General features: G+C 39.2%; 1 protein-coding gene across 8 annotated transcripts in view; it reads left to right on the forward strand.

The window, feature by feature from the left end:
- The window catches only part of fbrsl1 (fibrosin-like 1), a 317,505-nt gene that overhangs the window by 294,019 nt on the left and 9,507 nt on the right, over positions 1-13,979 (forward strand). For 7 of the 8 annotated variants that reach the window (XM_081366868.1, XM_081366873.1, XM_081366869.1 and 4 more), the window contains 5 exons: positions 6,499-6,871; positions 7,542-7,786; positions 9,396-9,556; positions 12,956-13,006; positions 13,136-13,231. In XM_081366868.1, coding sequence (XP_081222994.1) covers positions 6,499-6,871; positions 7,542-7,786; positions 9,396-9,556; positions 12,956-13,006; positions 13,136-13,231 — 926 coding nt within the window. Of the gene's footprint in view, positions 1-6,498; positions 6,872-7,541; positions 7,787-9,395; positions 9,557-9,695; positions 9,959-12,955; positions 13,007-13,135; positions 13,232-13,979 lie in introns of all 8 variants that reach the window. The other variant, XM_081366875.1, reaches the window with a different exon arrangement.

Genomic DNA, 13,979 nt, shown 5'->3' on the forward strand with positions numbered 1-13,979 from the left:
ATTATGTCCTTTATGGAGCTTAAAAGTCCCTATTCATTGCAACTGCATTGAAAATAGTGACCAGCACTGTCTTCAGAGTTTCTGATTTTGTGTTCATGCAGGTTTAGAACAACATGAGTATAAATCATGACGGAATTTTCATAGTAAAGTTTCTATTAACAAAATGTCCTTTCTGATAACTATGCAACTCAGGGCCATTAAAAAGAAGTAAATCATTTTGCTTCTTACGCATTTTCCCCCTCAGTCTTCGTTCTGTCCGTCAGTAATCACGCATGGCATGGAACAGGATGGCATATGCCGTCTGAGCCATATGGGCACAGTGTGAGTCTGTTCCCAGCATGGGGAAGCAGTGGTTCATGGAGGGCACGGAAAGCTTCCAGATCTCTGAAGTGAACAGTAGGTGCTCACAGATTTTCTGTGTGGCTTCACCAGCCAACATGTTGCAGCTTAACACCCGGAACGCTCTGGTGCCGCCTTGCCCTGTCCCGAACAGAGATGGAAATAGAGGACCAATGTCTTTGCACCAGCTGTCATTGGCCCTTAAAATGTCTTGAAACACACAGACTGTCTTTGCATTTCTGTGATCTATATATATATATATACTATACTATACCATTAAACAGAAATACCATTTGAAATCAGGCATCAAACTATTTTAATATATACTGTAGACATTTTTTTTTGTATTAAAACCCATTGAATACTAAAAATAAATAATAAAATGCCTTAATTTATTTTAATGCCTTAATTTAAAATTAATTGATCACATTTTGACAGCCGTGAGACAATATTCCGGTTTATAATCAACATCTCTGAAGCCAAAATCTCTTTCATCAGCTAGAGGAACCCACCCAGTTGTGATTTAGATGTTTTGGCATTCTCTGTTCTTTGTTGGCACAATGAAATGCAGATCCCAGTGGATTTGACTGGTAAAGAGGAGAGAATTTCCTGTCTGGATGCAGCTAATCTGTGGAAAGATGACAGCTCTCCATGCAGCACCTGCTCGCAAGATAAATTCTTGTCTTATTCTGTTTGTTGACTTCATCAGCTGGAGGCAGCTTTTAGTTTGTTACTTGTGGTTTTATATCTGTCTTTGTGCATGAGTATTAATGTTTGTTGTTTGGCACACAGTGATGATGGAGAGATATACCACAGGGTTTGCAAGGGAAATGAGCTCAGAATGTGTAGCGTTAGGCTTGAGTTCTCGCAGCAGAAGGCAGTGCGGTGTGTGAGTATTTGCAATAAGCATCATTGGCCTCTGGTCATTTGGGAGAATTTGCATCCCCTGCTGCCTTATCTTAAGACCCTGTTTGCATATGAGCTGTTTTTATTACATATAAAACAGAGACAGACTAAGACGTAAATCCATAATCTCCCATTTGCATGTGCAACAGGAGACGGTTGAGAATATTGTTATAAAGGGTGGGGGTAGGGGGGTGGGGGGCTTAATAGTCTGGAAATAGACACAGGCTGCATCCCAAATCATAGTATACAACATTAGGATTAGTGTGTCCTGATAATGTCTTGATGCTTTGTATTTTAAAAGTATGCAATCATGAATTCTTATTGGGCTTAAATTAACCACAATCCCTCAAGCTGCAGAAGAGTTTATTTTCAGTGTCTGTCACTTTGTCTGTCTGTCTATCTTTCTTCTGTCTATCTATCTGTCTATCTATCTATCTATCTGTCTATCTATCTATCTATCTATCTATCTATCTATCTATCTATCTATCGTTCTATCTATCGTTCTATCTATCATTCTATCTGTTGTTCTATTATTCTATCTACTGTTCTGTTTATTTATCTGGTGTTCTATTGTCCTCTCTTCATAAGACCTATAAACCTTGAAAAAGATTGTTCAGAACTTTCAAACAAGGCTTTGTCTAGCCGAGATACAAATTTAAATATCCTAATTAAATATTGTTTAAATTTTGATTTATTTTCATTCTTCTTCCCTACACTGTAAAAAAATAATCTTTAGAAAAACATGTCTCATCAAGTTTATGGACATTTCCTTCGGTCCTATAACACAATGCAATACAATGGGGAATTCAAAATATGGGGAACACACCTGTGGAATAAAACAATACGGAAAATTCCTTCAATTTAACAGTACATTGTGCCATATTTTATCGTGACGTTTTTATTATTTTATTTATACTGTGACGTTTTTTAGAGTGTACATTCAAATTCAAATTGGATCTTATTTGCTACCTCATATACTTATAAGCACTTGACAATATAGTATTATAGAAATTTTTTTTTTTACTTTATTTCTTAGAGTATTTACTTGCTATTAGCTACTCAAGTGCTTACTATATGTAGATTAGAAAAGTGATTGCAAGACTCTTTTTCAGAGCACTGGAAAGAATTTCCTCTGGTAGCTAAAGCCATCTGTCTGCACTTTCATCATGTCGGTGTGTGTGTATAATGGGGAGAGTACGGCAGCTCTCCAGATGTTCTAAGACGGCTGTTTGAGCCTGAAATGAGTTCAAAGGTCAAGGATATCTTAGTGGGACAGCTGTGGGGCGATGCTGGGGTCACCCTGCTTCTGCTAGAACCATCCGTCATGAGAACACACACCCCTACTAACACCGGTGGTGGTTCCTACCGCAGTAGGCACGTGTTGAGCCCAGAGTCCCTTGAGGGATCGTACCATGAGAGAAGCAGCAGGGGGAGAGGATAGATCAATAGTCTGCTGAAGTGTCATCTGGTGAACAGGGATGCCAACACGTCCCAAGGGAGTGTCACTCTCTCCTCAGAATGCGACCTCTGACCTCTACAAATCTGTGGGTGTTCCTGAGGGCGCTCTTGTCTGTGTGTCTAATCGCTCTACTGTGATTTCACTCAGTCTTAAGGGTCTGTGTTGTTGCCTGTTTTATTATACAGATTGAAAACGCTGTTCTGTTCGAGGCTTGAGAGAACTGTATGGCATAAAATGGCATGGCAAGAATTTGAATGCTTGTTAAATAATTTAATTTGTTATATTTGAACAAACTCTTAACCCTATTTATTATTATTATTATTAATAATTTAAAATATTTATTTATTTATACATACTCATTTACGGCTAATGGCTAGTAAGTAAATGGCTAGTAACCACCTAGCAGCTCCCTAGATATGCCAATACACAAACTACTCAGAACACCTAGCAAGCAATAATCCAAGCCCATAGAATCATCCTGGCAAAGTTTGCATGGGTAAGCTGTAAAAATCTACTCCATTTACACTGGAGTTGGTGTGTTGTATGGTTTTGTTGTTAGCGGGCACACTCACAACACTGACCTTGGTGTTAGATAATGAGGTCTTGTTTGTCTCAGGGAAACATTTCTGCCCTGAGGCCTGTCAGTTGTCAAAAACAAAAGTTAAAAGAGTTACAAGTTTATTTGGCACCGTCTCCTCATTAAAAGAATCCTAAGGAAGAATTTCAGGGCCAACAGTCACAATATGGAATGTATTGAGAAAATTGAAAGCCATACATCTTTAATGTGGCAACTTGCCCTATCCATATTCTGATGTGTCTACAGTGAGGTTGACATATTAACAATTTACCACAACCACAAATTGACAAGAATTCCACAGGTGACACGCACAGCCACTGCCAGAAGCATGACATCACACTGGCTCGTTTCGAATGACATTGTGTCATATTTTCTGCGAAATGATTACGGCCGCATTCTAGACTGGGAAGAAGCCTCTTCATTACATACAGCAGGCATCCAGAGACATTCACAGGGCACTTTTTTAATGAGAAAGAAGCCAAGCTTGTATGTCTTGTCCTGCCTGCTGGCTGCCATTATGACCCATTAGAATCATCATTAAGAGAAAGCGCAGGGCCCATTGTGCCTAAAGTGCCACGGACTGCTAGCTGAGGAGCCTGACTACCACTGTCCGCTTTCACTGTATGAACGTGCCTCCGAGACTGGTTTCCAAGGCAACGTCACTGACGGGCAACTTATTTCTTCTCTGCTTTGAAGGAAAAAGCAGCAAGACAAGGTTATCCATGAGTGCATCTGTTTAGACCTTTCCAAGCGATTGGGTAGAAGTTCTCCCTTTGCGCTAATCTTGTACGAGGTTCTGCCCTACAAATCCTAACCGCTGCCGTTCCCAAAAAAACCTTCAAAAGCCAACCCAAAGCTGCAAAAAAGGACAAGCTCCACCACCTACACACTTAAAAGGACAATTTTCCTTCTATGAACATGTTCTGTTTGTAGACTTGGGCTCATTTATGAAGTGCGTCACATTCGGCAGGGGAGAAATATGTCAAGAACTTGAGCTAGCGTTTTTATCCTTCAATTATTGGTGGCCATTAATGATTAAGTGGTATGTTAATACAGCTCAGATATTCCATTAGGAGCGCCGGTCTGAGGTTTTAATGGCCTGGGAGAGAGTATGTGTGCTGCAAGCTTTCAGAGTCTTTGTTTGAGGTTGCACTAAGCTGTTATGAGTGAGGACTGCATTAAATGGGCTAATTAGTGGCCTTGGGAAGATGTTGTCTTAAATTACTCTCTACCTCTCCATCTTTCCTTTCTGTGTTCTTTTCTAGCACTATTGCCAGTAGAATAGACTTATGTGATTGTTGAAACAGGTGTTTGCTCTAGGAATGCACCGACTTCTAGATTCTGGTCAATAAGCCATCACTTTTTTCAGTGTTGAGATCAATACGCAATAATTGGCTTGTATTCAAATTCTATAATATTTAGTGTAAAACATTTATTCAGATTAGTGATGGCTGATATGCATTTATAAATATTATATTTATATGTGTATGTACACTAGCTGTTGTATTGAATTTGGATATTTATAGATGACTTTATGGTGAACCTTCCTTTTCTAACCCCTTGATTATTTTACTGTTTTTTTTACGGTTTCACTTTATTTTGACGGTCCCTTTAACACATTCTGTTGACTATAAGTAACATTGCACCTACATGTCAACTAACTCTCACTAGAGTGTTAGTGGAGTATAAGTAGACTGGTTGGGTTAGGGTTAGAATATGTTGACATGTAGTTGCTTATAAGTTACTTATAGTCAGTAGAATGTTTGTTGGAGGACCATTACAATAAAGAGTTAGCAGATATTAAGCAGACAGTCTACTAATACTCTAACGAGAGTTAGTTGACATGTAGTTGCAAAGTTACTTGAAGTCAACAGAATGTTCAAAAGGGACCATCAAAATAAAGTGTTACCGCTTTTACATTTTGAAACATTATAGTCTGTAGAATGCTTAGTGTAAAAGCTTCTTTTTTGCACTGCACTCTGATTAACTGAGCAAAAGCAGAAGTTCCTCTGTACAAAGACTGTGGCAGTGTTACTGAAATCCCTGGAAATATCTTGTGAAAAAGAGAGAGTGAGCTAGGGGGACTCTGAAAGACCAGTATAAAGGGTGCATGATCCCTTTTCACAGCACAATTGAAACATAATTATTTCATGGCAGACTGTGTGCTCTGTAAATCTATGAATGGGAACGGCATTTAACTTTAATTAGCTCTGATTTATTCATTCTGACTGGATTGCTTGCAGAAAATTGGATCATCTGATTATAGTCAAGCATGAAAATGACCTGATTAAACACTTCATAAAACCCATGGAGAGAGAAAGAAATACAGAAAGAAAAGGAACCTGGGATAAAACGATAAAGGGGAGATAAGAGAGATGAGGCGCAGAGAGGAAGACAGTCAGACAGATGTGGATGTATTTGGTGTCATGGTGTATGCCAGCATTATGCACAGTGAGCAGAGAAGGCATCGCAGCTGGATTCTGTTCACCCTGCTGCAAACTAATGGATGGATTGGCAAACCAATCCCACGCTATAGGTTACATGTCTTCAGCTGTGCCAAACTGCATGCACATTTGATTTGAGATGCTTGCATGCACCTGAGCCACAAAAAAACAACCCTGTGGTGCTTTCCCTGTCCTATGGTGTCGACAAAATCCACTCAGTATGGGTCAAATTATCTGTTGCTTTGAGGGGGCGTTTTGTATTGAGTGTGGTTTGTGATTTGTTTCCAAATACTGTCAATAAAGGCAGGATTAAGGCCCATTCACACCAAAGACAGTTTAAATAATCATTCTAATTCTATGAAAATCTGGAAGTTCTTTACCACAACTATAATGATTACCTCACAGAGGAATGATTGATATCACTTTCAGATTTTTTTTTTCCCAGATGATGAATAATAAAAACATTGACAGCCAATTAGAATCTATCCTGCCCTACCTTTTAAATAGCTTGAGCATTTAAAGCGGCAGACAACATAACTGCATTGTGTACTTCTAATTAACAGAACGGTATTGTGCGTTTGTATGGATGCTGATATAGTTATAGCTATCTTAATAGTTATCGCTCTTGGTGTGAATGAACCTTTACAGTTGAAGACCACACTCTTTACCCCAGCTACATCAATTAAAGCATCTAAACTGCATTTGACATCCGAATTAAATATAGTGACTATTAAATAAAAAATAATCTCTGTTTTGTCTTTCTTTCTTTCTAGTTACGCCAACGAATGAGAATCTCGGGTCCAAAACTTCCAGCTCGACCAAAGTGTCTGGCCTTCAGCGTAGCCAGGAACAGAGTAACGACGTTTCGTTTGTCCCGCCGATCTCAAGTCCGACTCCTGCGTCGCCCCCTACGGGGTCTCCTGCCCCTGCTGCGGCGGCAGCCCCCCCGCCTAGACCTCACCCTATCTCCCCAAACCCTCTCAGTATCAAGAAGGAATCTGTGCCCCATATCCCAACCCCTCCCCTCCTGAGGAACCAATCACATTCACTGGAGCACAGACTCCCACCCCCGTCACACCACAGCCGGCCAATCATCAGTCATCATCATCATCATCCTTCGCCTTACAGCAGTCTTCACGACATCAGGTTAGTAATATTTTTTTTTAGAATACTTTTACTCAAACTGTCCTCCTCGCTGAGCATTAAGACAATATAGACACGCATCCTCTTCCAGTTAGATTTGTAACATCTTTAGTTGATTAGAACTTCTTAATTATTGCCCTGATGGTGGAAATGGGAATTTTTTATTTTATTTTTTTGTGAAGCTCAACAACCAATTTTTTATGTTCCTAGTCACCTAGTCCCTGTTTGGTTGCTAAAAAATGTAAACATGAATGGGAATATTCTTCAGATATATTTTACTCAGAAGATTTTCTAGGGGTGCCAATAATTTTGGCCAATGTGTTTTGGAGAAAATCATTGATTTGATAATGTGATTCCACCCCCCCACCACACACACACACACACATTCAATTGTTTTAATTCAATGAAAGGTTACATGCAGATCATTCACAGCCATATTTGATCATATTTGCCAAGGGTGCCAGTAATTCTGACCATATTTATAAATATATGTACATATGTATATGTAATTAAACGTTATGTTTTCAGGTAAAAAAAAATCACATTTTATTTTGTAATAAAAAAAAACGGAAAATTCAACAGTTATATTTGAACTTCATGACAGCTTTAAGTTCATAAACTGTCCTAATATGAATATTGCTTCTTATATCCTGTCTTTCTTTTGTAATCACAGCAACAACCCTTCCAATCTTCCTCCCAAACACCACCTGTCTCACTCCCCTCATCATCTCCGCGGCCTCCCGTCTCCTGCTCCTCCACTTCCTCTCTCCATAGCCGGTCTGCCTTCCTCCCACTACTCCCTTCACTCGCCCTCTCACATCTCCAGCCATCCGGCCATGTTCGCCAACCCCGCTACACTGCCTCCTCCGACCAACAGCCTGGTGGTGCCAGGACACCCTGCCGGACCACCCTATCCAGGTAAAAAAAAAAAAAAAAAATCCCCTCTCTGAGATGTAAACTTTTTATGGTGTAGTTGATGTGAGATTTGAACATATTTTTGACAACCAGTAGGTTCCATCAGTCCTTCAATATAACAAATAGATATAAAATATTGAATTTGCACATGGGTGTGTACACATTAGAGTTTACGCTACACTAAATAAATCTGCAAATCCACTGATTTCAATTTGTAAAGGTGCCTTTCAAGGATGTAGAGGAACAATTGAAATGTTTGCAGAAGTGATGGTAAAAAAATTTAAACTTTTACTCTGACATCAGCATCCAATGACCAATGAGAACGGAGGGTCCAGTTTTTACCAACTTTTTACCAGACCTGCAGAATACATTTAATGCATTTCTGTTCCTCAAACACTCTGTTGTAGTTTTTCTAGTGCCCTAAGAGTGTGCTTTTTTTTAAAAACTTGGACCTATAAAATTAAAGGTATGTGATACCACAAAAATATAAACATTGTTTATCCATCTTGTGTATTACATTTATCCCATTTTGAAGACTTAAATTAGCATATTGTAATACTAGCCTTAAATTTGCACAAATTTGGTCCCCACAAATCTAGTGACTGTTCCTGCAGTTACTGTACTTTAATTGCTCGGTATAAAATTCCTCTGCTTGTTGACAAATAACCTGTGTTAAAGACAGCTTTACAGGCACAGTACTCAGTAACAACAGAACTGCCCTTTAAATCACATTCTTTTCAAGATTGTTCAAGTGCGAGACGAGATGAGGCACGCATCAGGGGTCAGCATGTGAAAAATTTGACTTATATCCAGTTGGTCCAGTTTCTACAGTATATGATACCTGTAATAAAGAAGGATGTCAGCTACACTGTTCTTTTCTCATATTTGGATCCTGGAGCCTCAAAAAGGCACCTTTGACAATTATGTCAGTTTTTAAATGCCTTGTTTGATACAATATATACTATATGCAAACATTTTGAAAAATTATACCTGTCCTCTCCATCTCTGCCTTTCCTTGTACGGTAAGTGTAATCTTTTTGTTGATTATTGGCTTTTAGACGCCAATTCCAGACAGTTTAGTGCGACATGCTGATCGAAATCTAAGGATCAAGTTTAGAATGAAAGGTATTTAAGAAAAAAAATAGTTTATTTTAACATGCAGTTAGCATCTACAGTGTCATCCTTTCTTTAGCTGCCATCACTAAAAACATATCTTAGTTTATTGTAAGAAACCAAGTGTAGACTCTTAAATTAAAAGTATATATTGATGTCTTTTAAAAGCATCAAGCAAGTGCTGAGAGATTTTTTTTAAACATTAAAAAGGGTCTTAAAGGAATATTTTACCCAAAAATGAAAAATTTGAATGCAAACCTGTATGCATTTGTTTCTTTTGGGGAACACACATTTATTTTTATTTATTGTAATATTTACTTATATATGTGTTCAAAATTCCACAGATGAAAGTAATTCATACAGGTTTGGGTGATGAGGGTGATCATTTTTCTTTTTGGGGTGAACTCTTCCTTTAAGTCAGTATAAGAGTTTGTGTATGTCGAGGCAAGTGTGTGTGTGTTTTCTGCTGAGGTGACTCTTGGTTCTCTCTTGTCTTTAGATACCAGCCTGTTGATATCTTTCAACCAACCAATCATGTATTGCCAGCCTCATTCGGGGATTCTGATTGGCACATTGTCACAGGCAACTCTCTTACCTCCACCAATGAGTCCTCACGTAGAAAACCCTCACACCTTGAATTGGAGAAACAGAGAAAGCCAGGTGACTACCCTCTTTCGCTTCTTCCTACCGCTGTTGTGAAAACTCACTGGCCGCCCTTGCCTTTTTTTTCTTTTCCCTCCCGTGTCTTCCCCATCTCCCCCCTTTCCCTCCTTTTTCCCTTCGCTCTCCTTTCTTGCAGAGCATGATCTTCTGCGGCAGGAGCTGAACAACCGCTTCCTGGTTCAGAGTTCAGAGCGAGGTCGGGGGTCGGCTCCAGGGGCGACAGGGTCGCCGTTGGGCCCTGTGTCGCTCCTCCGGGCTGAGTTTCACCAACATCAGCATATGCACCAGCACCAACACACGCATCAGCACACCTTTACGCCTTTCCCTGCCAGTCTGCCCCCGGCAGCCATCATTGGGCCGCCCACTGCACCTCCAATGGTGCGTACCCCAGCCAGAAATGTGAGGATAAGTAAAAAACGGATAGATTTTACTCCCTTCCTTACCTCCCTATTCCCCCTTAAAATTCTCCAACCTATTCAAAACGAGCCCTTTCTATGCGGCCATCATATTCTTCCAGCAATTGACTCTCACTATCGTGTTGACGTATTGAATACCAGCATGGCCGCATTACACTGTCGTGCTGATATTCAGACACTAACAGCACGAGTAACTTACATTTGGCATATATGGCACGTTATTTCGTCTATTGTTGCTCCTTTCACGAAAACAGTTCAATGTAAGGGAGCAACGCACAGACTGGCAGCCTTTTGGGAACATTGCAAACACTGACAAGCCGACTGATGCAAACTGTGAAGCGGAACTGTGTTCATCCAATCCTAATAGCGCACCGGAACTAATTGTTGTGTAATAAGTAATAGAGTTTACAACCCACTACTGAGGCTTAAGGCTTATCATGAACCAGGCCAGATCTTAAACAGAGGCCAAAGGGTTGAAACAGTTTTACAGCACCATCTCAGTGACATAAGCGATACCCATCATCCTAACAAGATAAACAATTGTCCCATGACAACCACAAATATTATAGCTCTTTCCCTAATAAAAACCCTTTTTGCTGCCATGTTGACATGCCGTACTCATTGCGCTTTTATAGTGTGAGCCAGAGATGTTTTATTGCTTTCATATGAGCCGAATGGTGATGTTTCTGAGTGCCGGGGGCTGTTTGAGAAAAACAGGAGGCAGACAGAGTCTTATGGCGTGACTGAGGTACAGACAGAGCTCATTCTATGTGACACATTCAAAGCATGTGGTCAAAACATAATGACCTCACCATAGATGAAAGTCATGACATCAACGGGGTTGTTTTGATAAAGCGTAATTGCTTCCGTGTGCAAAGAGGCTATTAAAGGCAAACTTTGGCAGCCTGTAATCAGATCAATTCAGCTCCTCAAAGTTAGCTAGCCATATAAAATGCATTCAGATTTCTGAAACGTATTCAAACAGGAACGAGAGCGTCTTATCTGCATACTATCGCTGCTGTCGACCAATCCAAAAGATATTATGTCAGAGCACTAGATGAAATGTAAAGCGTTTTTGACTCATTCTGTAGATTACCATCTCCAAAGATTAAAATCTGTTTGCATATTAGCTTAAAACATGCCATATGTTTGTAGTTTGCTGTTTGGATTCTTTTATGGGTTACAGAACGGTTTCATCATCAGAAATCGAAACACTGAAATAGCGATGAATCTGAATACTGAATGACCTTCCTCGAATGTTTTACGAGATGCAAGTCTTGTCAACCTGCTATTGTTGAATTTCTTTTAACACCATGTGATTTAAATGTGATGTTTTCTACTGACAAATACACTGATGATTGATTTGGTTTAAGAGTGTATGCATAAGAAAGAAATGTTGTGTTTAAATTTTTAAGTCAACATGAGATGAAAAAAATAACCCAATTTACTTCCTTTATGCATGTTCCTGGTCTTATTGTGCATTATTCATTGGTGTATGTTATTCCAAAGAAGGAATATCCTTTACTGACAAAGGAAAAAAACGACCTTTTGTTACATTCGAAAATGTGTCCGGTCAGGAAAGTAAAGTGGGTAGCGAATGCCATTTCATGTTGACTTTGAACAGTAACACACTTTATATAATGTCTTTCTTGTTTCCTTTTCTTTCTTCCCTTCCTCCTAGCTTTTCTTGTATAAAGATTTAATTGTTTACAGATGTAATATTGAGCCTTGATTTGCCAAAGCTTTTTGTCATTAAGCTCTGACACGGCCCAGGGGCTGTGAATTATGAAGCACTGTTTTTTTTATAGACTACTATAAACCTTTGCTGTATTTACTCGGCAAGTGTTAACCATAAAGCAGGTGTGCGGCCCTCAGAAGGATCACAGAAGCGCAATTGGAAGCCAGATCAGCAATTTTCTCTGCCAGGGCAAACTTTTGTGTTTGATTTAAGCTAATTATCACCACACATTCATACAATGCAGGATAAAAGCAGCTTATGGCATGCTGATCTGTTGGAATATACAGTAAAGTCGTCTGTATCATAAGTGGGCTGTGGTTCAAGACATCTTGCTTTTTATAGAAACCACACTCTCACACATGAGTTTATCCACTTTTATTACCATCACCTGAGACATAAGATGATAGGCTTCTGTAGAAACAACACTATATAAGTGGGTTTGTAAAGGATTTGTATGTTTATGTAAAAGAAATTACTTGAACTTGGAGGGCTAAAAACTTGATCCAGTTGAATTAGAATGACACTTGTTTTATTAACATAATAGTAAAATGTAGTAAAATAGTAAAAAAGTTTAGTATGGATTTTTTAAATGTTTATAGACAAATTTTTAAACATTTTTGCGTTTTATTACAATGATTAAAGCTATGACATTATTTCCATCACATTTTATATAACTGTCTAAAAATGATCATAAACCATTACAGCTGTTTCCTGACTCATCAAATACAGAATCTCGCCTCATTCACATGCTTTTTCTAGTTGCTATCCTGTAGTTACATTGCTATAGTTACACTCAAGTTGCACTGTTTAACTAGAACTTGACTTGAAAGATTTACTGTTCTATATGTATTTCTAAACTGTAAAGGAACGGCACGTCAATTTAATTGGAAGTGAAGGGTGCCTTTCATTTGTTTAGCAATCTGGTTGGACTCTTTTGTGAGTGTGTTCCCACACTCCGAGTCGGCTCTGTGAACCCTGTGCCAGCTGCGGCTGCTGTGGTTTTCTTTCATGTGACATTGAATGGCTGTTTTACTGTGTAATTGTTTTATTAAAAGGGTGTAATTTATTTGAGCTTCATCTGCTATTTATTTGACTATGTAAGCACACTGCAGTAAAGCTCTCTCATGTTTTTGGTCACAGATGCCTTTGATTTTAGTTGATATGTTTTTAATTTGCGCTCTCTCTCTCTCTCTCTCTCTCTCTCTCTCTCTCTCTCTCTCTCTTTCTCTCTCCCTCTCTCAGTTCGACAAGTACGCCCCAAAGCTGGACAATCCTTTCTTGAGACATTCAAATGTAAGTGCCGAATTTTTTTGACTGCATTACCCTTGCTTTGACTGAGGATGAATCAGATTGTCAATTATGTTAACTGTGAGACATATGCCTATTTGTAAAGTTTTTGCATGTTTTTTTTTTTTTTTGCAGTTCTTTCCCTCCTACCCGCCAACAATGCCGGGCATGCCTCCATTGCTTCCACATTCAGGGCCCTTCAGTTCATTGCAAGGCGCCTTCCAGCCAAAGGTTAGACCTTAACACACTTCATGTGGGAATGTAGACAAAACTGTTTTGACTTGAGCAGAACGAGAAAGAGAGCATGTAGTTGGTTCGAATATTTACGAGATTAAGATGTCAAAAAAATTGAAAAATATGGCCCATAAAAGGCTGGTAGTGTGATCACACAATTGTAAGCGTAAGAAAAAAAAAACGACGCTTTCTACAGGTGCCATATGAACCTGAAAATATTTCTGTGAAACATAGGATTAGTCTAAAGTATTGTCAGTTATGAGACTGGAAGTTAAATTTCCTCTCCAACATTTTACAGGATGCACCGAAATTAAGAGAGATAGATTTGAATCTGGGATGGCTCATGTCTCAAACCCGTCCCCTTCTCTCTATCCCAGTAATTTCCTGTCACATCTTTACATTTGCTGATAATAAAAGTGACAAAGTCATAAGAAAAAGGGGTCCAGATACGAAGGTGTCAATTAAAAATGAACAGTTAACCTCTATCAAGGTATTTAAAACATTCCCTGTGTATCCCTGGTATTGTTAGCATTACATTCTCTGTGTTCTCTCTATTGAGTAGAAATGTGGCATGTCCCCTGATCTAGAGCCCAGCATCACCTCACCATTAGTATTCAGAGTGCTCTCAAATCCCACACAGCTTCATTTCCAGACAGATGGAGAAATCTACCACTGCCACTTTCTCCACTAATGGATTATGCAAAGAGGCATAGGCTCAATAACCTGCTGGAGGCTTTTGTGTTAA

Source organism: Scardinius erythrophthalmus (assembly GCF_964197995.2).
Source record: "Scardinius erythrophthalmus genome assembly, chromosome: 5".
Taxonomy (NCBI): Eukaryota; Metazoa; Chordata; class Actinopteri; order Cypriniformes; family Leuciscidae; genus Scardinius; species Scardinius erythrophthalmus.